Source organism: Pelophylax lessonae, assembly GCF_965119305.1.
Source record: "Pelophylax lessonae genome assembly, chromosome: 4".
Lineage (NCBI taxonomy): Eukaryota > Metazoa > Chordata > Amphibia > Anura > Ranidae > Pelophylax > Pelophylax lessonae.
In genome coordinates this window covers 295,015,159-295,042,821 of record NC_138771.1, presented here as the reverse complement: position 1 = coordinate 295,042,821, position 27,663 = coordinate 295,015,159, and the positions used below count along the sequence as shown (strand labels likewise).

Here is a 27,663-nt window from a genome sequence, read left to right as displayed (position 1 = left end):
ACAAGTGAAACACCTTCCTCAGGTGCGAGTAGGCGACAGAACCTGCAGCAGTATTTGGTCGGGCCTAATGCGGGTCTACGAATGTTGAGGCCAGAACAAGTACAGGCGATAGTAGATTGGGTTGCTGACAGTGCCTCCAGTTCCATCACATTGTCTCCCACCCAGTCTCCTGCTGAAAGATCAGAGTTGGCACCTGCAGCCGATGTCCATCAGTCTTTCCCCTCACCCCCTTGAAAATCAGCCAAGCAGTCTGAGCCCCAAGTCATGCAGCAGTCTCTTCTGCTTTTTGATGACTCTGTTAGCAGGGTTTCCCAGGGCCATCCACCTAGCCCTGCCCTAGAAGTGGATGAGATTGAGTGCACTGATGCCCAACCACTTATGTTTCAAGATGAGTACATCACAGGACCATTGCAGCACGTCTCGGATGATGACGAAACACAGGTGCCAACTGCTGCGGCTTTTTGGAATTGTGCAGACCGACAAGGAGGGTAGGGGTGAAGACTGGGTGGAAGATGATGTGGAGGATGATGAGGTCCTCGACCCCACATGGAATCAACGTCATGCAGGTGACCTGTGTGGTTTGGAGGAAGAGGCGGTGGTCGCACAGAACCACCAGCACAGCAGAAGAGGGAGCAGGGTGCAAAAGCGGAGCGGCCATCCCCTAGACAGTATGCCTGTTACTGCCCAACTCAGCAAGGGACCGAGCACACCAAAGCCAGCTCCAAGGAGTTCTCTAGCGTGGCAGTTCTTCAGACAATGTGCTGATGACAAGACACAATGGTTTGCACGCTGTGCATTTAGAGCCTGAAGCGAGGAATAAACTTTCTCAACCTGAGCACAACCTGCATGACCAGGCATCTAAGTGCAAAGCACGAGCTGCAGTGGAGTAGACACCTCAAAAACTAAGAAAGGTCTCTGGCTCCTTCTGCTTCCTCTTCTGCTGCAGTCTTGGCCTCTTCATTCACCTCTGTAGTGAGACTGGCACCTGCCACCCCGCAAACAGAGGATCTGCCAGCAACACCACCATCTGGGTCACCAACAACCATCTCCACAATGTCCCGTGGAAGCGTTCAGCTTTCTATCTCCCAAACAATGGAGCAGAAGAGGAAGTACCCCCCCTACCCATCCGCGATCCCTGGCCCTGAATGCCAGCATTTCAAAATTCCTGGCCTTTGAAATGCTGTCATTCCGTCTGGTGGAGACGCAGAGTTTTAAAAGCCTTATGGCAGGGGCTGTCCCACAATACGTCGTGCCCAGCTGCCACTACTTTTCTAGGCAAGCCATCCCTTCCCTACACAACCAAGTGGGGGACAAAATCAGAAGTGCACTGCCCAACACCATCTGTGGCAAGGTCCACCTAACTATGGATACATGGACCAGTAAGCACGGTCAGGGACGTTATATCTCCCTAACAGCACACTGGGTAAATGCAGTGGCGGCTGGGCCTGAGGCGGATAGCAGTTTGACGCATGTCCTTCCACCACCAAGGATTGCAGGGTGCTTCAGTTTGCCTCCTGTTGATAACTCCTCCTACTCCGCTTCCTCATCCTCTACTGCCTCCTCATCCAGTCAGTGTAAGACCTTCAAGACCAAATTCAGCACAGCCAGGGGTAAACGACAGCAGGCAGTTTTAAAACTTGCCTGTTTGGAGGAAAAACCCACCACCACGCAGGAGTTGTGGAGGGGCATTGAACAATGGACCGATGAGTGGTTTTTGCCAGTGAGCCTCAAGCCCGGCCTGGTGGTGTGCGATAATGGGTGAAATCTTGTAGCAGCTCTGGGCATAGCTGGTGTGACGCACATCCCTTGCCTGGTGCATGTGCTGAATTTGGTGGTGCAGAGGTTCCTTACCTCCTCACATGTGACATGCCCACAAGGTGGAACTCCACCTTGCACATGCTGGCCAGACTGTGTAAGCAGCAGCAGGCGATATGTGGAGTTTCAGCTGCAGCATGCACGCGTGAGTCGCTCTGCGGAACAGCACCACTTCACCACCAATAACTGGGCCTCCATGCGAGTCCTGTGTGCCTTGTTGCGCTGTTTCGAGTACTCCACCAACTTAGCCAGTGCCGATGACGCCATTCTCAGCGTTACTATCCCACTTCTGTGCCTCTTTAAAAAAAACATTGGGGCGATGACGGAAGAGGATGTGGCACAGGTGGAGGAGGTCGGAAGAGGGATCATTTCCAAGGCTTTTAGGGCAGTCATTCACAAGTGGCTCCGAGGGTGGGTTCCTGCACCCGCAAACGCCAGGTACACAATTGTCCAGCAAGGGCACAGTTCTGGAGGATGACGAGGGGGAGGATGACGAGGAGGAGATGGAGGAGGAGGAACCATGTTCACGGCAGGGTGGCACCCAGACCAGCTCATGGCCATCACTGGTGCATGGCTGGGGGGATACAGAGGACACAGACAATACACCTCCCACAGAGGACAGCTTTTCGTTGCCTCTGGGCAGCCTGGCACACATGAGCGATTACATGCTGCAGTGTCTCCGCAATGGCCGCCAAGTTTCCCACATTATAACTTGTGCTGATTACTGGGTGGCCACGCTGCTGGATCCCCGTTACAAGGACAACCTACCGTCCTTAATTACGTAAGATGCATGAGTACAAGTGCACGCTGGTAGGCGCGCTGCTGGTGGCATTCCCACCTGACAGCGGGGGCGCAGTGGAAGCACAAGGTGAAGGCAGAGGAGGAGGAAGAGGTAGCCAACGCAGCCGAGGAAACGCCAGCACCTCAGAAGACAGGGTTAGCATGGCCGAAATGTGGAAAAGCTTTGTCAACACGCCACAACAACCAGCACCACCAGCTGATATGGAACATCTTAGCAGGAGGCAGCATTTCACCAACATAGTGGAGTAGTATGTGTGCACACGGCTAGACGTACTGAATGATGGGTCTGCCCCCTTCAACTTCTGGGTGTCATGGACATGCAATAATGTCTGGTAGCTTACCTGTTCCTCATGTCTGCATCAAGGGCCAGACTCTTCCTTCTGGCTGCTTTTATCATCTCTCTTCCCTGTTTGGCTCCACCGCAGGCCATTCCAGGAAGTCTATATTACCCAGCGCACTGCAGGTCTGCTTGGCTTTTCAACAGTTTTTGTTAGTTGTTTCCTGTCTGCCGTGTGCTTGATCTACCTTTCTGTGTACCGACTTTGGCTTGTCTCTAACTATTCTTGTTTGCCTGTGACCCTGATCTTTAGCCTGTCCCTTGGTTTCCCTTGTCTGCCTGTTGTCCCGAGCTCGGCTTACCCATCACTATCCCTTGTGTCCTGAGTGGCTGCTTCCCCTCTCTCCCTACGGAGCGTGACCCGGGGACCCCAGGGGCTGCGACCTGGGCCCAGCTGCAGCTAAGTCCATCCTCACCACTAGAGGCTCTGGTGAACACCTGCTGGGTCTTACACTCCGCGCCCTGGGGAATCTTGGGTTCACGTTTCTGTCCATCTGCAGCAGTCAGCTACTGGGTTCACTTCCTTTGCGGTGCACCCCTGCCTCCAACAGGGTGCAGTTGTCACCTGGCCACAGGTGACCTGACACTGGGTCTCCAAATTGGGCACATGGCCTGAGCTTGCCCTTTACGCCTTTGAGGTGCTGGCCTGCCCTGCAGCCAGTGTATTATCTGAACGTGTATTTAGCATGGCAGGGGGTGTTATCACAGACAAGCGCAGCTGCCTGTCCAGAGCCAATGTGGACAAGCTCACGTTCATTAAAATGAACCAGGCATGGATCCCACAGGACTTGTCCATACCTTGTGCAGAATAGACATGTATACCGGCCTTACCCAGCCATTGTTGTATTTTTAATCTCTCTCACTCTTTTGGGGTGTACCCTAATGGGATAGTAGACAGGACTTCCTGGATTATTAATAAATGACAGATAATACATTTACAATAATGAGACACCACACAACATCTGGTTGGAAAATTTGTAAGGCCGTGGCCGTTTATTATTTGTTTATTTAAACAAACGTGATAAAATATTTTCAACAATATTATAAAACACTGAAAACAATCTGTGAAATTGAAATAATTAGTGTCTTAACTGACTGAAATTTCAGTAGTGCAAGGATTGTGATAACCTCTTACCATCCAAATAATAAAACCAGTGTGGGTACAAATCCACAATGATAAATTCCTAAATGCATAAATATATGAGATAAATACATAAAATGAATATATTCAAATCAATAGGAATCCATCAAAGTCCATTGACAAAAATGTAGCAGAAAAGCATGGAGCAGAAAAGTGTATTCATCCATACAGGATCACTGGTGCAAATTTACTGGTGCACATTTATAGGGAACACCCTCGCTTGCCGCCACCACTCGCCACTTTTGAATTTTTGAATTATTGAGTCATATATTTATACTGATTTATTCATATACTTACTTGTTCACTTTTACCTCTAAGCGCAGAGGATCACACAACAGTTTATTTAGTGGTAATTCTATATACTGAAAACAACCCGGTCACTACGACCCAGGTTGTAAGAATAAACAAATTCAACTTAATAAAATTATCCAGAACAAAATTAATACACAGAACACATTGAATATATATATATATATATATATATATATATATATATACATTGTCCCCCTTTGCATAACACAAAGGTGACCCTCCAAATAATAATACTGGCTGTGACAAAACGAGGGAGGGAGGGGAACACCACAGCTCCGTTCCAGTGAGGTGGCTGAGCCCTTAGCTGCGAGGGTCCCTCTTAAATAGCCCTAAACCAGGGTTTTAGGCGGGATTTTTGAGCAGGAAGAGGGGAAAACTCAACTAATCTCCCCAGATACAAGGGAATTTGAGTGGGAAGAGGGGGAACCGGCCCAATCTCCCCAGATACAGGGACAGACTTGAGCTGGAACAGCTGCTGAATAACCCCAGGTCATAAAGGTCAACTAAACGTTCCCCAGCAACAATTTTACCTCACCCTGTGACTGCTAATAACTAGCCTACACCAAGTTATATAAATAAAAACGTGATGCGCCAGACGTGCACAAAATTATTACTAAAGTGACCGTATAAATAATAAAAGTGTCCAAATATACAGTTCAAGAATGATGCCGTGCTCAAAAGCAATTATTAGTGTGTTCAAGTGTCCATTTATCATAAAAGAAGCCTCGATCCCGTGAGAGATGATATTAAACACCAGTGTGTTGAATCCCTCCACCAGAAAGATTGGCCTCTCACCTCAATATAAGACCCAAACGGGCCAGCATTAGCCTGTATGAGGATAATGGACTCCAGGGATGACTCTCCAGCCTTTCACCTCCGGAGGTCGCCGGGACATGTAGTAAAGATATAAGGCAAAAATCTAGTGCTCTCTGCTTATATGTAAGTAAGCTTTATTGAAAATAGGAAGGATGCCCCTTTTCCTTTCATTTAAAAAAAATAAAATTAAAAAAAAACAGTGTTGGTTACCTCGTCCTCCTCTACCGCCGCTTCCACCTACACTGCCACATCCGACACCACCTCAACCTCCTACTACATATGGACCTTGTCCTCCTAGATCAGGATTATTATTTTTTATTTTTATATATTTTATGTTATTTTAAGTTATTTCCCTATCCACAAAGTTCGGGTCCCCAAACTTTTTTGCGAAGTTCGGCCAAACCCGTTGAACCCGAACATCCAGGTTTCCGCTCAACTCTAGTTGTGAATGATTGCAGCTTGAGAGTTTTTTCATTAAAAAATACAAGCTGACATGAACACAAACCAGGTATTATGTTTGCCTGAAAAAGCCCAGAGTAGTAACTGGCCCTGTCAGAATACAAAGACATTCCTTGTGTTAGTACGGCGATCTGTCAGTTGTGAAAAACTTGCAGTGTATACCGGGCTTCAGGCGGAAGAGGCTTTGTGGGATCACTGTTTCAATGACGTTGCTTAATGAAGACGAAACATGCTGGGTGGTAATGTCCAGTGATGTCACATCCTATTATCACCCAAAACTCTGGCCCTGTCCTCCCCAGAATCAGCCAGAAACTAATCAAGAGCTACTTCTCTTCCAGATTGAATGATACTGAGCATCATTTGACTCACATCCTATGAGCCCAAGGTATCAATGCTCAATACATGGCATTGCAATCAGCAGCATTTAAGAACCACCCACTGCCAGACAAGAAGAGGACCTGTGGCATTACTAGACCAATAACGGCCTAGAAAAAATTGCACTACGGGGTGAAAAGTATTTCTCTCCAGCAAGGATTCATAAGCATAGTTAAATAGTACAAAGTAATTGGTAGAACAAATTTACCTTTGAGACATACAGTATTTCCTGATTAGAAGCAGCAGAACACTTCTGCCTGTTAGACGATGTTTGTTCTTTCAGCGTCACTGTCATCAAACAGACATCATCAGAGGCATGTGTAACCCCTCCTGGTTTTAATTACTTGATTATAATATATGGTCAAACAGGCATAAAAAATGATGTTTCTAACCATTAAAGGAAATCCTTTTATATTATTGCTTCTCTTTACTGACTTTGCAATTAAGGGTAATCCAATGCATATGGAGAGAATATATTCTTTTTATGTGTGCTAGTTTACTAGTACTCCTTTTCTCTATTGTTCATTTTGAAACGCAATCAAAATTTTATGCTGAAAAAAAAAATTACTTGATTATATAGAAAGTTTAATCAGAGGCAAAGTCTGGTTGTAACGCGCTATGGTGACAGCCTCACACCCACATATAACATAGTGGGCCTAGGCAAACAACATGTGCAGGAAGCAGATTGTAAGTTCTTTATCATTTACAACAGATATTGTCTCACACTATTTAAAGGATAGGATTGCCTTAGTCTAAATACACTTTAAAGCATTACTAAAGGGGTAATACTAACCTTTCCCAGTCCCTTGCCAGCACTGGAATCTTCTCTGATGTGCTGGTTTTTAGCCTTCTTCATCGCAAGATGACGTCATTCCTGTACATGCACAAGAGGCCATCATCCTGACACACAGAGACCAACCAAGCTCTGTAAGCTGAGCTGTGAATGCCCAGCTCAGTTTACACCAACCAAGAAGACAGCTAGGGGCATTTACTTGCAGAAGAAACCTTGCTTGTCTCTTCAGTAATACAAGCCTGCCTGCTGCCTGTTTGTTACTGCAGAATTTCAGTTCCATTTTAATCTTCTATTCTATCCAACAGTTTAGTTTTGGGTTTTGTAACAAATTTGTATTACACATTTGATTGAAATTGGGGATTATATAGCCATGACAATTTTTTATTGAAACATTTAGGGTCTGCCATTATTGGCCTCCTCCAAAAAAATGAGTTGCCTGACTGTTTTTGGCTTCAGTATGTTTTGAGTTACTTACCCAGAACAAGCATGCAGATTAGAAACTCCTAGTACAGGCAGAACACCTGACCTTCATATTTGTTTCAGTTCTGTACCTCTGAAAATGGCAAAACCGTTGGACCACCAACACAGAATGGCAAAGTTTGATTGAGAGGTCAGTAATGCCAGGTATTCTATCTGATTTCTTTTAAAGAGTCCAGATCACTATGTGTGTTTTTATCTGCTGAGCACATCACTGAATAGTAAAATAATCTTATAAAGCACTACCCATGGAGGAGTCACTGGCTAGATACTTCCTCTGTGCCACCCAGTGATGACCCAGCTCGATGTAACACGTGACTGAGCTCAATGTAACAGTACTATAATACAGTAGAGTAGTGAACATAGGACACAAATTGACGAACTGTAAATATGTACCAAAATAGTCAAAGACAGCAGAAAAACTAGATGGCTTGCCCAACAACAAAAGGACTCTATCTAAATCACTGATCAGTGGTCTTTGATCATAGTTTACTGGCATTGGCCCCCTGGATATTCGGTTGAAGCACATGCTCCCAAACTGGAGTAATTGCTATTCCAAGGGAATAGGTACAAACATAACTCCACAGAGGAATGTCAAACTGCAGTAACATGAACAAGTGGCTAAAAGGCCTCTAATCACTCCAGCTGATCCCAGGAATCCTTGGTGGCACAGTGGCACTCTCTCTCTCAGATTCTTTGGCAGCCACAATACACAATATCTGCAGCAGCTTAGTCTCTAGTAAGCACAGCACTCTCCTCACAACTGTGAATACTCTCTCCTTACAGCAACACATTCTCTAGCTGGTACAAAACAGCCAAAGAATCACAGGAACATCAACTCTTTGGTGGTCACTAGGGATGATCGAACTTTTCAAAAGTTTGGTTCGGCCAGAACATCCGAACTTCCCGAAAGTTCGGCCCGGATTTCAGAACCCCATTGAAATCAATGGGACCCGAACTTCGGTAATCAAAAAACCCAATTTTGAAGCCCTAAAACCCAATAAATGCCCCTAAAAAGTGCCTAGGGTTCTGGGTCATACCCCAGGGACTATTAATCACACAAAAAAAAGTTCTTAAAAATTGTCATTTTTGATAGAGAGCCAATTATTGAAAAAATTAAAAAAAAAGAGAGATTTTTTGGTTTTGACTTTGGATTTAGTATCTGGTGAGTCTAAAAAGTGTACCTGTGAAGTTTCAGCTCTGTAGCATGTCCAGAACCATAAAAAAAAGATTGTTTGTATTTTGTCAGTTAGAAGTTAGAACACAGGTTGTTGGCTTCTCGCTTTTCACACATTGCCAGTTTAATAGCAGGTGTTTTTTTGGGCATTTTTTGGGTTCTTTTGGGGCAGGAAAAACATCTGAACTTGTGTATACGGGTATATATACCACTATACACAAGTTCAGATGTTTTGCCTGCCTCTAAAGAACCCAAAAAAATGCCAAAAAAAACGCCTGCTACTAAACCGGCAAGGTGTGAAAAGAGCGAAGCCATATTACAGATCTATAATTGCACTAATACAAATGATCTTTTTTTTATGGTTCTGGACATGCTAAAACTTCACAGGTACACCTTTTAGACCCCCAAGACACAAAATCACACAAAAAAAAAGTTCTTAAAAATTGTCATTTTTGATAGAGAGCCAATTATTGAAAAAATTTAAAAAAAATAAAAATATTCTTTGGATTTAGTATCTGGGGGGGGGGGGGGGTCTAAAAAGTGTACCTGTGAAGTTTCAGCTCTGTGGCATGTCCAGAACCAGAAAAAAAGATAATTTTTCAGTAGAGCAGAGATGGTGGGACCCTCCTTTTACACCTATATGATCTTTTTTTTTCTGGTTCTGGACATGCTACAGAGCTGAAACTTCACATGTACACCTTTTACACCCCCCAGACACAAAATCACACAAAAAAAGTTCTTAAAAATTGTCATTTTTGATAGAGAGCCAATTATTGAAAAAATAAAAAAAAATTAAAAAAATAAAAAAAAAATCTGGGGGGTCTAAAAAGTGTACCTGTGAAGTTTCAGCTCTGTAGCATGTACAGAACCATAAAAAAGATTGTTTGTATTTTGTCACTTAGAACACAGGTTGTTGGCTTCTCGCTTTTCACACATTGCCGGTTTAGTAGCAAGCGTTTTTTTTTTTGGGCAATTTTTGGGTTCTTTGGAGTCAGGAAAAACATCTGAACTTGTGTATAGTAGTATATATATACCACTATACACAAGTTCAGATGTTTTGCCTGCCTCCAAAGAACCCAAAAAAATGCCCAAAAAAACGCTAGCGTCAAAAAAAAAAAAACGCCCAGGTGTGTTGTTGCAGGCATTTTTGGGGGTTTTTTGGAGGCAGGCAAAACATCTGAACTTGTGTACACACACATACTTATATGTATTTTACACTTAGACATATATAGATGTTATAGGAGCGTAACTATATTAGTGTAAATTATTTCATTAGCGCAAGCATATATTTCTGCTACTATCACACCTATATATGTCTAGGTGTGTATATACATATAAGTATGTGTGTATATATACCCGTATACACAAGTTCAGATGTTTAGCCTGCCTCCAAAAACCCCCAAAAAATGCCTGCAACAACACACCTGGGCGTTTTTTTTTTTGGCGCTAGCGTTTTTTTGGGCATTTTTTGGGTTCTTTGGAGGCAGGCAAAACATCTGAACTTCTGTATACGGGTAAATATACACGCATACTTATATGTATATACACACCTAGACATATATAGGTGTGATAGTAGCAGAAATATATGCTTGCGCTAATGAAATCATTTACACTAATATAGTTACGCTCCTATAACACCTATATCTGTCTAAGTGTAAAATACATATAAGTATGTGTGTGTACACAAGTTCAGATGTTTTGCCTGCCTCCAAAAACCCCCAAAAAATGCCTGCAACAACACACCTGGGCGTTTTTTTTTTTTACGCTAGCGTTTTTTTGGGCATTTTTTTGGGTTCTTTGGAGGCAGGCAAAACATCTGAACTTGTGTATAGTGGTATATATACCACTATACACAAGTTCAGATGTTTTTCCTGATTCCAAAGAACCCAAAAAATGCCCAAAAAAACGCTTGCTACTAAACCGGCAATGTGTGAAAAGCGAGAAGCCAACAACCTGTGTTCTAAGTGACAAAATACAAACAATCTTTTTTTTATGGTTCTGTACATTCTACAGAGCTGAAACTTCACAGGTACACTTTTTAGACCCCCCAGATACTAAATCCAAAGAATTTTTTTTTTTTTTCAATAATTGGCTCTCTATCAAAAATGACAATTTTTTAAGAACTTTTTTTGTGTGATTTTGTGTCTGGGGTGTCTAAAAGGTGTATCTGTGATGTTTCAGCTCTGTAGCATGTCCAGAACCATAAAAAAAAGGATTGTTTGTATTAGTGCAATTATAGAACAGGTTGTTTGCTTCTCGCATTTCACACCTTGCCAGTTTAGTAGCAGGCGTTTTTTTTGGGCATTTTTTTGGGTTCTTTAGAGGCAGGCAAAACATCTGAACTTGTGTATAGTGGTATATATACCTATATACACAAGTTCAGATGTTTTGCCTGCCTCCAAAAACCCCCCAAAAAAAGCCTGCAACAACACACCTGGGCGTTTTTTTTTGACGCTAGCGTTTTTTTGGGCATTTTTTTGGGTTCTTTGGAGGCTTTGATCAGCAAATCAGGACCTCCCTCTGCTGCTCATGACAGGTTTCCTAAACAGCTGCAGTGGAGGGCAATCACAGTTCTTCATCTCACTCTTGGTCTCCACCAAAATGGCCACTGCTCACTGGTGCCAAAGAACCTTTTCCACCCCTACACCGTCCAACGATAGCTTACTTACCAAGCAAGAAAACAGAAAACTAGTTCTGTTTACTGCTGAAGCAACTATTACATTTATCCTGAAATCAATACTTACCTGAGTGTCAGATCATACTGACTCCCAGTTACTGCTGCTGGGGCTGTTGGTGTCAGAGACAAGACGGCAGTACCTGGCAGAATACAGAGTACATTTTCTCATTTTCCTAACAAACAACAGACTGGAGCAATACGTCAAGAAATGCAATTCCAAGGATTTTGACAAAAAAAAGTGAACATCATGGGGACAGGGTCTCTTTGAGAAAGATGTGTCTAGTTGTAGCACAGATACAAATGTTTCAGATAACTTTGCTTCTCACATAGACAACTACTATTGGCCTCAATTTCTGATCAGTATTCTATGGCATCTTTATGGAAGATTCAGTGGACCTAACAGAGCCAATACATACACCCTGTCACATCTTGCTTGTGACAGTGCCTAAAGACAATGCTGTTCTTTTATTCCCCCTGTGCACAATCATTCAATCTCAGAATATTAGCTGATTTTTACTTCTATGTCACCTCAATGCCAGTGACATTCAAATCTGTTTACATCTCTTGACATTACTTGCTAAACTCAATTTTGAGTCTTATTATTTCTCACGAGGATTGATGACGGCTTCTGTCAGTTTAAATTGGTCTAAGAATTATTTTTTGTAGGTTCAACCTGTACCAGAAACACACCATGATTTCTAAGATTTTCAGTGTGACATTAAAATTAAATGGGCTTATTTAATAATGTAGTAACCTAAAGCAACAGCCATAATCTGCTTTCATTAAATAAGCCCATCTATTCACTTCCCTCCTAAATCAAAACAATAAAATAAGAAAAAACATACAGAAACCTGTTGGCAGGAAAAAGAACATCTTACATATATGGTAACAAAGAAAAGCCTTCTGCTGCTATCAGTAACATGTTGGACACTGATAGTTACATAATAATATTATGATGCATTCACCTCATAATTACAATGAACAATGAAAGCAGAAAAAAGCAGTGGATTAACCGGGCATGCACTCTACGGGCTCAATATGATCACAGAAGCCTGAAAGAGAGTTGGGGGTCTGCTACGCCTATCTCGTGCAAATCACTTTGTGAGGTTTAGAGGGTGATTAGAAAGTCAGTAGAACCAATGAGACAAGAGCCAAGCCAGGGGTACTCACCCATTCTCCACACAATGTTTTTGTAATTTAGCAGCATATATTTATCAGCTTTTCATATTAGAATATATTAGAATATCAGTGATCATCTTAATCCGCTGTAGTGAATTTCAAAATGATGAACCTGAACTGAGCTGATAAAGCGTAGGTATTGAGAGAATCTATGGTGTGAAAATGGCAATTCCTCCAAATAGGTCTTGAGAGGAAATAAGATTAGAAACTACGTACCACTGAGAAAGTCTTGAGACACCTCAAGCTTTCCAGGAGTTAAAGTTTGTTCATTTCAGAAGTTCTTGGAAACTATGACTGTTTAAATTGGGGGTAAAGGTAATGAAACCTTCATAATTCAGTAAAGAGTGCAATGTTGCCCAAAGTTTGTACATAAGTATTATGGTTGGACACCAAGAGCTAGAAAGCAGTGTATGTACATCATGTCACAGATTGCTCTGAAGCCCCCTGGAATGCCTGAGTATCCCAGGAGGCTTTGTGCAGCTGGGGACATGCATTCCACCCAGGCAAGAAAGGCTGAAGCGTGGGCTCCACTACTGAGGAAGGAATAATATTCTTTAAAGAAACAAAAGGGAGTGAAAGTGCACTTCAGGCACATCTACAGTTTCATCTGGATGTCATCTAAATATTCTGCTGAAACAGGTCACCCACTTAAAAACTACTCTCATACTAGATTTTAAATATTTCCTTTCTACAGTTTTTTAATTGGGGTTCACTTCACAGGTAGCTCAACAAATTCTGTAATTCAACTATGGTGAAGATTGCAAAGGGATGACTTGAAATTGATCCAAGAGGCAACTTAGATAATAGCGGTTGTACATAATGTGTCTTTTATGTAAAAACTGCAGTTAAGTAAAATTAAAATGTTTTAGTTCCAAATATATTTTATATATAAATGAATTTGTTAAATGTTTCATTAATGTAACTATTTTTAACACAGAAGATAGTAATTTTTGATGTCATGTTTAGCAGTCCAAGGAAATAAAAATCAAAATCAGTTATAAAAACTAGTAGAGTAGAGGTTGGCTATAAAAACTATTCAGATTAGTGGTTATGTGAAAGCTTGTTGATTGCAATGGCTATTAACTCCACTTTTGCTTGTGTATTTCAGTCCATAAAAAAGCCTCAAAGAATATTATTATGATTGTACCAGTGTGACATTTCATTGCAATATTTGTTTTCAAGCCTTTTCCATGTCTTTATTTTTTGGCCCATCAGATAGCAATCATGCAACAAGAGCTGACAGAGCTAAAGCCTATGTTGATTGAACGAAGCAGCGAGACGGAGGAGCTGGTAAACATTATCGCAGATGAGACATTGGAGGTGGAAGCAGTTAAAAGTTTAGTTGAAGCAGATGAGGCAACAGCTAACAAGGCTGCTTTGGAAGCCAAAGCCATTAAGGTATGTTGACATAACATATGCAAGCTTCACAGGGGACAGAATTGTAAATTAGATTTAATATTGATCAGGCAATACAAAATCAAGAAAATTGGACACACATGTCTGTAAAATTGTGGCAGTGGATTGGGTGTTAAAATTAGAACAGAATATCAGATAGGCTTGCCTGCTGCTGCCATGATGGGGGCTATTGATCAAAAGCACAGCAAATGGCTGCAAGTTTGCTCATTATGGTCCCTGATGGGTTACAAAATGTATCATTTTGTTTGCAAAGAATATTAAGTTCCACTTCAAGAGGGGAATGCAAATGTAGTATACAAGGATATACAAGCTAAAATATAGTAGAATCAGCTTAATCTGACATGCAGACAGTCATGGGACGGGAAAAGCTGTATAAGTGGAAGTGAAAGGTACTTTCATGCCAATAGTAATAATAATAACAACAAAAACACATATTTATTTGATGGCTGATGTTTAGTGATTTCAACTGTTATATGTATTTTTAAGTGAAAAAATAAATAACAAAAAAGTTAATTATTTACATCGCAATTTTTTAAACCAAACATCACTAAATGAACAGGTTTATTGAATACAAGCCAATAGGTAACAACAGTGTGAAAGTTGTAAAACACAAGATTAGTTTGGGTGCCAGTACCAGGATCAAAATTTGAAACCACTTAACTTGCCATACATTTTACAATCAGACTGTACAATCTTACTTAGATTAACCAGGTTGATAAATTACTGGGAGCAGCTGGGTATGACCCAGCTATCGTGGTCCATGTTGGAAACAATGACAGAATATATGGAAGGTGGAGGTTCCTTAAAGCAGAGTTCAAACCAAAAGTGGAACTTCCGCTTTAAAGACTCCTGACCCCCTGGCATGCCACATTTGGCATGTCATTTTTTTTGTGGGGGAGCGGATACCTAGTTTTGACAGGTACCCGCTCCCACTTCCACTCACGCCACCTAGGCGGCTCGAGGGGAAGATCTCTTCTCCACCTCCCTCCCTGCAACCTTCTGGGACACATCAAATGTCCCAGAAGATTGCCTGGCCACTAAGAAAGACTTGTGTAGTGAGAACCTGGCTGTGAAGCCGCAAGCTGTCACAGCTGGGGGACCACACTAGTGATGTCGGTGCTGGGGGGAGAAGAGGAAGAGAATTGAGGCTTTGTGCGGCTGCATCGCTGGTTCGTGGGACAGGTGAGTGTGTGTTTATTAAAAGTCAGCAGCTACACTTTATGTAGCTGCTGACTTTTAATAAACACAAAAATGTCTGGAACTCCACGTTAGGAATCAATTTAATAAACTAGGCTGCAAGTTGAAGGGGAGGACCTCCGAGGTGATATTCTCTGAAATATTGCCTGTGCCATGTGCAATACAGGAAAGACAGGGGGAGATTAGAGGGCTGAATGCATGGCTAAAGACCTGGTGTTAGAAGGAGAGATCTGGGCTTTTAGAGCACTGGGCTGATTTTCATTGGGGTGCAACCTATATGCTAAAGATGGTTTGCACCTAAATGGAAAGGGGTCTCCTGTGCCTGGGGGAGAGGTTTATGGGAGGGTTGGAGGAGTATTTAAACTAGGATTGAAGGGAGGGTGAATTAGATTATAATTCAGCAGACAGGTCAGACAGGGGTCAGCCACTATTGGTGGGTGGAATGGGGAAAGATGGGGGAGAGCTATGGCAGAGGATAAGAAGGTTCCTGTGTTACAAACAACTATTTGAAATTGTACTATTTGTACAAAAAAAAATATGCGAAATAAGTGTGCAAAATGTGACAATGAATTAAAGTGTTTTTCGCCAATGCCAGAAATCTGTCAAGCAAAGTAGGTGAGTTGGAAGCTCTGGTGCACGAGGAGAACTATGATTTAGTTGGTATTGCTGAGTCTTGGCTTCATTCTTCACATCACTGGGCTATTAATATTCCTGGCTATGCTGTCTTTCAAAAAGAGTAAAACAGAGGGGTGGTGGTGTCTGCCTCTATGTGAGAAGTGATCTCAAAGTGAGTGTGAAAGAGGACCTAGTTGATGAAGAGTGTGATGAGTCTGAAGCAGTATGAGTGGAAATGTACATGGATGTGCGTAATACAAAGATTATAATTGGAGTTCCTTATAGACCTCCCAATATTAATGAGGAGGTGAAGACTCAGCTCCTTGCACAGATAGAAAGGGCTTTAAGGGCTGGGACAGTGTTAATAGTGGGGGATTTTAACTACACAGACATTTACTGGAGTAATGGCACTGCTTGAACAATTAAAAGGCAAACATTTATAAACTCTATTACAAGACAATTTTATGGTGCAGTTTATTGAGGCCCCCGACTGGGAATGATGCTCTGCTGGACCTGGTAATCTCAAACCATGAAGAGCGTATTACCAATATTCATAAAAAAGAACATCTAGGCAGCCGTGACCATAATATGATTTAATTTAATGTTAGCTATAAGCAATAAATGCATACGGGAAATATAAAAACACAACTTTAAGAGAGCAAATTTTCCAATGATGAGGGCTGCTCTCCAAGACTTAGACTGGGAGGGAATATTGCCATCAATGAAAACAGAACAGAAATGTGAATTCTTCAAAAAAACTGTATGCAAACTTAAGCCCCGTACACACGTACCGATCGTCGGCCGAACGATCGGCCGTCTTTTGTCCATGGCTGTCATGTCTGTTGAAAACTGCAAAAGACTGCACACAAATTTTGTCGGCAAACAACAGCTGACTGCAGAAGTGATGTCATGTGATGGTTAACTTTCCTTGTCTTTTTTCTTTTCTGAGCATGCCCAGTCTTGCTAATCTGCTGTCTGTCGGCCGAAATCTGTACTGACTGGCGAACAATCGGCCGTTCTGGTGTTGGCCAACAAAAATTTTAATGCCTGCACGACAGATTCTGTTCGGCCGAAAATGCGCTGTCGGCTGTCGGAAGCATCATACTAACAAGCCTACAATCGGCCGATCGGTCATCGGCCGAATATTTGCGGCCGACAATCGGTACGTGTGTACGAGGCTTTACTGCAAAGTACATTTCCACGGGCAATACGTTTAAAAGGCTAAAATAAAACCTATGTGGCTCAGGGCCAACGTTAAAAAAAAACTATAAATAATAAGAAAAGTGCTTTTAAAAAATATAAAAATGAAGGAACATTATCATCATTTAATTGTTACAAAGAATATAACGGAATATGTAAAAAGGAAATCAAGGACGCAAAAATTCAAAATGAACGACAAATTGCAAAAGATAGTAAGACAAACCCCCAAAAATTCTTTAAATATATTAATAGTAAAAAGGTTAGGTCTGAGCATGTAGGCCCTTTACAAATAAATCTGGAGTGGGTGACTGGGGACAAAGAGAAGGCAAATTTATTAAATACTTTCTTCAGCTCTTTGTATACATAGGAGCATGAAGTATAACAGGAATGGTATTGACACAGCCCCCAATTATCCACAATAGCTCCAAAGTGATATGGTCCAGAATAAAGGTGGATAAAGCACCTGGACCAGATGGTATCCACCCACACATCCTAAAAGAATTGAGCTTTGTCATTTTAAAGCCTGTGTTTCTAATTTTTAAGGACTCAGTAAGGACTGGAATAGTACAGCTGGATTGGCGTATGGCCAATATGGTGCATATATTTGAAAAGGGATCAAAGTCTTTGCCAAGTAACTTTAGATCTTTTAGTTTAACTTTTATAGTTGGAAGATACTGGAGAGTTTAATAAAAGATCACATAGATGAGTTCTTGCTGTAAAAAAAAAATATTTTAAGCAACAGACAGCATGGATTCAAGAAAGACAGAAGTTGCCAAACAAATCTGATTTCTTTTTATGAGGAGGTAAGTAAAACCTTGGACAGGGGGGGGGGGGCTGTGGTATACTTGGATTTTGCAAAAGAGTTTGATGCAGTTCCCCACACATGGCCAAGGTCTACAGGCTTGGAAAGATCCGTTTGTAAATGGATAGAAAACTGGCTAAAAAATATAATTCAGAGAGTAGTGGTTAATGATTCTTACTCTGAATGGTCTACGGTTATCAGTGGTGTACCCCAAAGTTCAGTGTTGGGACCTTTACTTTTTTAACCACTTGCCGACTGCCTAACGCAGATCTACGTCGGCAGTCAGCCCCTCACAGGCAAAGCGACGTAGGTCTACGTCGCTAGCTTGTGAGGGTCTAGGGAGCGAGCGCGTGCTGCCGGAGGCGCGCTCCCGCTCCCGCGCGGTCACGCACCCCCCCGATGTCCGCCGGTCACTCTGCGATCGTCGGGGGAGAGGGAGAAAGTCAGGCGGCTTGTGTAAACAAGCTGCCTGTCATTCTCCCCTGTGTATGAAGGATGATCATACGGTTCTACTATGTAGAACCGTTGATCACTGTTCATACATCTGAAGCCACAGCCAATCACAGTAGAAAGCACGCCCCTAGGGACACACATAGCCCCTCCCTTTCAAAAAAAGTTAACCCCTTCACTGCCAGTGTATTTTTACAGTAACAGTGCATATGTATAGCACTGATTACTGTAGAAATGTCACTGGTAACCCCAAAAGTGTAAAAAATGTCAGTCAAGGGTCCGATCTGTCCGCCGCAATGTCGCAGTACCGCAAAAAAAATCGCAGATCGCCGCCATTACGCGTTAAAAAAAAAAACAACAAAAATGACAAAAATCTTTCCCTTTGTTAGTAAACGCGATAACTTTTGCGCAAACCAATCAAAATACGCTTTTTGCGATTTTTTTTACCAAACATAGGTAGCATAAAACAAATTGGCCGAAAATATTAAAAAATTTTGATTTTTACATTTTTTTGGGGGGGAATTTCATATAAAAAAATTTGAAAAAATATTGCTATTTTTGCAAAATTTACGCTCTTTTTTTGTTTATAGCGCATGATCAAAAAATCGCACAGGTGATCAAATACCACCAAAAGAAAGCTCTGTTTCTGGGAAAAAAAGGACACCAAATTCGTTTAGATACAGCGTCGCACGACCGCGCAATTGTCCATTAAAGTCACGCAGTGCCGAATCGCAAAATACCCCCTGGTCAGGAAGGGGGTAAAATCTTCCGGGGCTTAAGTGGTTAATATCTTTATAAATAATGTAGAGTCTGGGATTAAAAGTACCATTTCAGTCTTTGCAGATGACACCAAGCTATACAGTGGAAAAACTTCCTTACAGGATGTCTCCAACTTACAAGCTGGAAAATTATGTGGCAAATGAGGTTCATTGTTGATAAATGTAAAATTATGCACTTGGGGGCTAAGAATATGCATGCATCATACATACTAGAGGGAGTACAACTAGAGGAATCCATAGTGGAGAAGGATCTGGGTGTTCTGGTAGATAAGCTTAATAATAGCATGCAATGCCAAGCTGCAGTTTCCAAAGCAAGCACAGTTATTTCTTGTACTAGGAGAGGCATGAACTCCAGAGAGAAAGATATAAATTTGCCCCTGTACAAATCATTAGTAAGACCTCATCTGGAATATGCAGATCAGTTTTGTGCACCAGTTCTTAAAAAAAAAATATTTGAGAACTGGAGAAAATACAGAGAAGAGCAACCGAACTGATAAGAGGCATGGAGGAGCTCAGGTACGATGAAAGATTAGAGGAACTGAATTGATTCTCTCTTGAGAAGAGGAGATTAAGGGGGATATGATCAACATTGATAAATACATAAGGGGTCCATATAGTGAACTTGGTGTTGAGTTATTCACTTTAAGGTCACTACAGAGGACAAGGGGCACTCTTTACATCTAGAGGAAAACAGATTTTGTCTGTTTTACTGAAAGGTTTTTTCCCAGTAAGAGCTGTAAAAATGTGGAATAGACTCCCTTCAGAAGTGGTTCTGGCCAGCTCAGTAGATTGCTTTAAAAAAGGCTTGGATTCTCTCCTGGGTGTACATAATATAGCTGGGTACTAATATTTATACGTAAATTTGATCCAGGGAATATCCAATTGCCTCTCAGGGGATCAGAAAGGAATTTTTTCTCCTTCTGTAGCAAATTGGATCATGCTTTGCTGGGGGTTTTTCGCCTTCCTCTGGATCAACTGTGGGCATAGGATTGTGTATATGGGATTGTATGATTGTGTTTTCTTTCTTGTTTTTTATTGGTTGAGCTAGATGGACTTGTGTCTTTTTTCAACCTGACTAACTAACCAAAACTTTGTAATGTGAGGGTCTACCTTAACAATCTTGTCTGCATCCTGTCAGGCAATTTCATGTACTACATAGTTATTTGTGGATCCAAAAGAGATTGGAAAATCAGATTGTTTCATATATGGTCAGCTTTAGACCATTTTAAACCTCATTTATTCTTAATTCACAAATATACTGGGAAAGATAAGGCTGACCCTAATTACCACTTGCCCCCCTGCATTTTTTTGTTAGAAAATTAGGCCTATCTAACATTATATATTTTCTGAGACCTGAAGCACTGGGGAAATGGTGGCTGTTACAAACTTTTTATGTATGTCACAAGACATTTGCGCAGCCATTTATCAAACACATGTTTTCAGGAAAAAATACAATAAATACATTTTAGTGCTCACAAACACAACATAATACCCAATTTGGTAAAATATAAAATATGATTTGGTGTTGAGTAAATACAGTAGCTGCCAAACGTCAAGAAATTTAAAATGGGAAAACCCGTGAAATGGCGACAAACTACAATACATAAAATTGTCCATAGGTGACACTTTAAAAGCATTTACAGATTATCCATTCAGAGTTAATTGTGAATTATGGACCTAGAATTATTGTTCTCACTCTAATGCTCGTAGTGATACTGTGTGGTTCAATCACCATTTACATACACTATATTGTCAATAGTATTGGGAAGCCTGCCTTTACACGCACATGAACTTTAATGCCATCCCAGTCTTAGTCCGTAGGGTTCAATATTGAGATGGCCCACCCTTAGCAGCTATAACAGCTTAAACTCTTCTGGGAAGGCTGTCCAAAAGGTTTAGGAGTGTGTCTATGGGAATGTTTGACCATTCCTCCAGAAGTGCATTTGTGAGATCAGGCACTGATGTGGACAAGAAGGCCTGGCTCGCAGTCTCCACTCTAATTCATCCCAAAGCTGATCAGGTGACTGTAAAGCTGCCCCGAGATCTTTTACATGCAAGCGATCACTAGCTGTAAAAAACATACTAGCAGCTACAGACAGTATCCTGGTATAACCACTTGCTGACCAGAATGTTTAAATAAGTATGTCGGTCGTGGTTTAAAAAATATTGCAAAACATTATGTGGGGTAATCACATGCTGGATTTTGTTCCTTTTTCCAGGATGACTGATAATAACCTATAAAAAATCAGTTTACTGCAAGTGGTAGAGTCATGCTGAATTTTTAAACTAAAAGTTTTATAGTAAAAAAAGACTTGTGTATAATGTCAGCTACCTATATCTTTAGATATGACGATTTTTTTCAAAATGCAGATTTAATTGACGTTAACTTTTGATTATGCTTTTTTGTATGCTATGCTACCATTGCACAACATGATGACAACTTAAAGTACACCTTGCCTTATATGTGCATGTTTGCTTTGGATCAGTGAATCCCCAAGTAATGATTAAAGATTAAGAGGCACAGCCTGGAGACTGCTCCTCATAAAGCAATTTACAGTAGCTCTTTTAGTTCTACTTTAAAAGGCTCAATTTAAATGTAAAATGTTATGGATAGTGTATGTCAATACTATGTAAAATTGGACTACTGTTGGGAAGCATCAAAATCAGGAACATAAATTTGCTAATTCAAGAGGAGACATCCCTTTTTCACCCAATATGTGTTGAGGTCTTGACAGGTGGCCTTATATAGCCTGCTGATAATTCTGGTTTATCAGCTGAGAAAATAGGAACCAACTATAATGTTCTAGTTTATCTTATTAGTCTTTTGTCCCTTGGAGGTTATATTTTTTCCACTTAGTGGTCATAGTTTATGACAATTTTTTCTGAATGAACTGTCAAGCATTTGTGAAATTTGTATACCATTTGTTACATGCAAAACTTAAACCTCATAAATAAGGATAAGAGAAAATGTCATGCTTTATATCAGCATGCACATACTCAAAATGTGTTTCATCTTATGAAATCCTATATAATAATAATATTAATGGAAAAAAGTTTGAATTTAAAGTGTTTGTCACCCCTAACATTTCATATTCCTGATATGTGCCTGCTGTACCATTTTCTTGTATGAGAAAGTTTTCTCTGTATTGCTTCCTTTGTGTGAATCCCTGGCATTCCATATAGTCCCCTTGCTTTACTATTAAAAACTGACCACACTAAGCAGGAGAACATGGCGTGGTCAGTTCTCTAGCTATGCTGGGAACTCAGCCTGCTCTCCTCCAATGATCAGGCATGTCATGAACCCCCTCCCCCCTGCACAGCTTTCACTGGGAAGCTCAGCATGCTGCTATTTCTCCTCCCCCAGCTCTTATGCAACTGAGAATAGAGGGTATATGATCACTTTTAAAAAAGGAAAATTGAAATTTATAATTTTGTAGCAGGTTTTCCAGCCATTTGGGCCTGAGATGGGTCTGCCATTCTTACCGGTGACACCTTCAGCCCATTTAAGCTGAATACCCAAGTGTGAGAGTTGAGACAATGACCATTCTGGCATCTTTCGTTTGTTTTGTTTATTTGTAATGGAGATGAAAGAAGGGAATGAGTGGGATACTCCTCTGGCTCAACTAGGTAAAACTGGGACACTTTGTAGAAAAATGCCTGTTAGCATTGTCTTGACGCCAGCTGGGTGCCGACCAACGCTTACTGATGCTTGAAAATTACTTTATTACTGAACTGTGCTATAACTTGATATTTATAACCCTCTGGTTTACTCAAAAGATCCTGGACTGTAGTGAAACTTGACTCTTGACACTCTATTAAGCTCAGAAGTCCTGTGAACAGCTCCCTCAAACACTTCACTGACTGAGGTAGCTCCTTGTAACTGCTTGTGCTGCTGCAACTCTCAACACTGTACACTGCCTACTGCATGCTGTACACATTAACTCTTCAGGGCCCCCTGTTGGTGCCCCCTTTACACTTTCAGGGTCCTCTCACTAGGCACCCCCTCTGACATTTCAGGGTCCTCTCACTAGGCACCCCCTCTGACACTTCAGAGTCCTCTCACTAGGCACCCCCTCTGACACTTCAGGGTCCTCTCACTAGGCACCCCATTTACCGCTAGCTAGCTCCTGGATCCCTTGGACTTTTACCAGAGCAGTCCCCTCTCCAGCTAGGCAGACCCTGAGGGGCAGCTACAGTACTCACAAACTTGAAATGCTTTCCTGAAACTGGGCCCCCTCAACTCTGCTGGTCTTCGGCACATCAGATCCTCTCTGCAGCTCAGCTCATCACTCTCTGTATCCTCATGCAAGCCACCGAGACACCCAATCCTTCTTACAGGAGGAGAGACAGCCGTACTCTCCCTCCTTGGACTCTGCTTCCCCGCCAAAGAGGCTGCGTCATTTGTTCCCCTCAAACTTATACCCATTCCCAGAATCCTGTATGGCAGAATCTGCCTAGGGGAGTGGGACCAAGATTGGAATGAGTTCCCCAGCGTTTTCCCCACCGCAGCAGTGCTCTGTGGCTCGGGTCAAGAGAAAGTAGGACTTCCATGTATTAGAGCAAGCGGATCAAGTGGCTATCACAGAATAATTTATGTTAATCATTGTTTCACTTATGTAATTTATTATTTATGAATTTGCATTATTTATAGCGCTGCACAGATTTTTACACTCAAAGACACTTCTCAACCAACAACAAACTCCACTATACATAGACGAGAAAGTGTTTATCTTGAAATAAAAATTAGAGTATATTTAAAAAACAATAGCTAAACATAAAGTACAGTGGCAGGGGAGTATATACAGTGTGTAGCTTGATAAGCTTAGAGCGGTGAGCTAGTTTTTTTTTTTTTTTTTTTTCATTTTTACCCTTTCTTTTTTTTAAGTAAAGGGAAAAAAAACGTAAAAGGCAACTCCTCCATTATGCGCAAAAAAAAAAAAAATATATATACACTCACATAAAATATCAAATACTTAATATGAAGTATCTGAATAACATCTTACCATTTGCTGAATCAGATATTTCTGCAAGAACTTAAACTAATGCTAAATAACTTTCCATTACTTGACTGTATTTAATATCATTTTCAGAGCCATCAGAATTTATATTTTTTTAAATCCTTCTAAACCCCCCAAAACACTATTCTCTAATGGTGTACATTCTGTTGTTCAAGTAATTTCCACCATAGTGGTGTACATGCTATGCATTTATTATTAATGCATGTTTACAAAATCTAAATACTGCAAACTAGCTTTTAAGGTTTAGGTCCAAGGTTTTCAAAAATTAAGTAAAGAAAAAAAAAATTTAAAAGGCAACTCCTCCATTATACACAAAAAAAAAATAAAGTGTACTCACATAAAAAATCAAATACTTAATATGAAGTATCTGAATAACATCTTACCGTTTGCTGAAGCAGATATTTCTGCAAGAACTTAAACTAATGCTAAATAACTTTTCATTACGTGACTGTACTTAATATCATTTTCAGGGCCATCAGAATTTAGATTTTTATTAAATCCTTCTAGACCCCCTCAAACACTATTCTCTATTGATGTACATTCTATTGTTCAAGTAATTTCCACCATAGTGGTGTACATTCTATGCATTTATTATCAATGCATGTTTACAAAATCCAAATACTGCAAACTAACTTTCAATGGTTTAGGTCCAAGGTTTTCAAAAATTAAACAAAACTGTCAAAAATTGGCATCCTAAAGTTCCAAATATATTGGCTTAGAAGTATCACTAACCACCACTTTGCCACCACTTGCTTTGAGCAAGATATGGGGGGGGGGGTTATTTTTTTAAAGGTGTAAGTAACATTTCTGCAGCTTTAAAAATAATGCAAAAAGCATCTAAATTAGATTTACATTAGTATCTTGGGAGTAATGGAAGCAGAAGGCCACAGTACAGGTCTTTGCTTCTTCCTAGACTTTGACAGTGTTGACAGCGATATACTGTTACAATAAAAGCAAGAATGTGGGACTTTAAATGAGGTTATAATTATTAGTGGAAATAGCAGAGGTATCATACAGAACTAAATTCTGATTCAGTAGTTGGCTAAGCCTCTATAACTGCACCAATAAGAAGAATACATTTAAATAATCTGCTAATTCTTTAACAACTTCATATGTATAGATTTGTTACAATGTAATTTGTAAGGACTTTATATCTGCATCAATATTCAAAACAACATTCAACCTGTGTGACTCTTTTCCCCCCACACTGCCTTCATTATCATTTATAATATGTCTAACCTAAAGCTGAACACCATGCAAATGCCTGAAAAAAAAGATCGAATGCATAGGAAATGTGTTTACTTATCAAAGGATTTGTAGTTCTGTCCATCCAGTTCTTAGGTTAAACAAAAAATATACACTAGAATTGGGCATTTATAGGTGCCTATACCTAATTACATATAATTAGGGTTGAGCGAACCCGAACTGTAAAGTTCGGGTTTGTACCAGACTTTAGGGTTTTTGGTACCTGGACCCGAACCCGAACATTTTACTATGTTTGGAATCGAGTTTGGTGTTTGGCAATTTAATGGCGCATTCTAAAAAGCTGCAGGGCAGCCAATCAACAAGCGTTTAACTCGTGTGCCCTTAGAAGCCATCACAGCCATGCCTTCTAGTGGCATGGCTGTGAATGGCCAGTGCAGCATGTGACCCAGACTCTATATAAGCTGGAGTCACGTAGCTTAACTAGTGTAGGGGAAAGGCTGCGGCTGCTGCTTTGAGGGAGAGAAAAGGAGTAGGACAGAATCTTTAAACACTTAAGCCCCGGAAGATTTTACCCCCTTCCTGACCAGGGCCTATTTTGCGATTCGGCACTGCGTTACTTTAACAAACAATTGCGCGGTCTTGCGACGCTGTACCTAAACTAATTTGACGTCCTTTTTTTCCCACAAACATAGCTTTCTTTTGGTGGAATTTGATCACCTGTGCGATTTTTTGATCATGCGCTATAAACAAAAAAATAGTGTAAATTTTGCAAAAATAACAATATTTTTCAAATTTTTTTATATGAAATTCCCCCCCAAAAAATGTAAAAATCAAAATTTTTTAACATTTTAGGCCAATTTGCTTTATGCTACCTATGTTTGGTAAAAAAAAAATTGCAAAAAGTGTATTTTGATTGGTTTGCGCAAAAGTTATTGTGTTTACTAACTAAGGAAAAGATTTTTGTATTTTTTGTTGTTTTTTTTTTAACGAGTAATGGCGGCGATCCGCGATTTCTTTTGCGGGACTGCGACATTGCGGCGGACAGATCGGACCCTTGACTGACATTTTTGACACTTTTGGGGTTACCAGTGACATTACTGCAGTAATCAGTGCTATGCATATGCACTGTTACTGTAAAAATGACACTGGCAGTGAAGGAGTTAACTTTATTGGAGAGGGGGGGTTAAGTGTGTCTCTAGGGGCGTGTTTCTAACTGTGATTGGCTGTGGCTACTAGTGTAAGAACAGAGATCAACGGTCCTACATAGTAGAACCGTGTGATCTCCATTCGTACAAAGGAAAGAATGTTAGGCGGCTTTGTTTACATTAGCTGCCTGCCTTTCTTCCGGTGTAACGGACATCGGGTCCGCCGGGCACACACGCGGGGGGGGGTCCGTGACCGCGTGGGAGCGCGCCTCCGGCGGTGCCCGCTCGCTCCCTAGAGCCACACAGGCTAGCAAAGTAGTCCTACTTCGCTTTGCCTGTGAGGGGCTGACCGCCGCAGTAAATAGTAGTGAGGCGGTCGGCAAGCGGTTAATCAGAACTCAGCGATCTACATAGATTTTGTTGTGTTAGTGCAGTGCACAATCTTTTTACCATGCCCTGAGCCCAGTGACAGCGAAAAATAACTTTTATCCGTCTGTTAGTTAGGTGGGCGGCGGCGGCCATTTTATGCAAGCTCAGTGCACCAGCACTGCATATGTGCTTTTGTGACATTCGAATCCAAGGTTGAAATACTGCAATAATAATCTGGTTTTAAAAAAAACATCCTTTTTTGGCAATACCCTCCATCTGGGGCCTCTGCCGCATTAGTCAGTGTGCATTTTAAGCTATAAATATAGCTATAATTTTCTGGGTTTTTAAAAACACCCTTTTTAGGCTAAAATCGACAATTTTATAGCCCTTGCTGCATCTGTGATAAAAACAAGCTTGAAATACTTCAATCATTTTCAGGCTTTGAAAAAACACCCATTTTTGGCAATACCCTCCATCTGGGGCCTCTCTTGCATTAGTCAGTGTGCATTTTAAGCTATAAATATAGCTATAATTTTCTGGATTTTTAAAAACACCCTTTTTGGGCTAAAATCCACAATTTTATAGCCCTTGCTGCATCTGTGATAAAAACAAGCTTGAAATACTTCAATCATTTTCAGGCTTTGAAAAAACACCCATTTTTGGCAATACCATCCATCTGGGGCCTCTGCCGCATTAGTCAGTGTGCATTTTAAGCTATAAATATAGCTATACTTTTCTGTGTTTTTAAAAACACCCTTTTTGGGCTAAAATCCACAATTTTGTAGCCCTTGCTGCATCTGTACATGTCAAATTCAAGCGTTATTTACAGCTGTCATATTGTGTTAGTAAAAAAACACTTTTTTTTTTTGGGCAAAATACACAATTTTACAGCCCTTGCTGTATCTGTGATAAAAACAAGCTTGAAATACTTTAATAATTTTCAAGCTTTGAAAAAACACCTATTTTTGGCAATACCCTCCATCTGGGGCCTCTGCCGCATTACTCAGTGTGCAATTTAAGCTACAAATACAGCTATAATTTGCTGTCTTTTAAACAACACCCTTTTTTGGGCAAAATACTTAATATTGCAGCCTTTGCAGCATCTGT

The 27,663-nt window shown here is 40.9% G+C and overlaps 1 protein-coding gene across 1 annotated transcript in view; it reads left to right on the top strand.

Annotated features, from left to right (window-relative positions):
* Positions 1-27,663, top strand: part of LOC309552619 (dynein axonemal heavy chain 3-like) — a 1,537,563-nt gene that overhangs the window by 936,581 nt on the left and 573,319 nt on the right. The window contains exon 36 of the mRNA XM_082253560.1: positions 13,575-13,757. Within this exon, the coding sequence (XP_082109686.1) occupies positions 13,575-13,757 (183 nt within the window). The remainder of the gene's footprint in view (positions 1-13,574; positions 13,758-27,663) is intronic.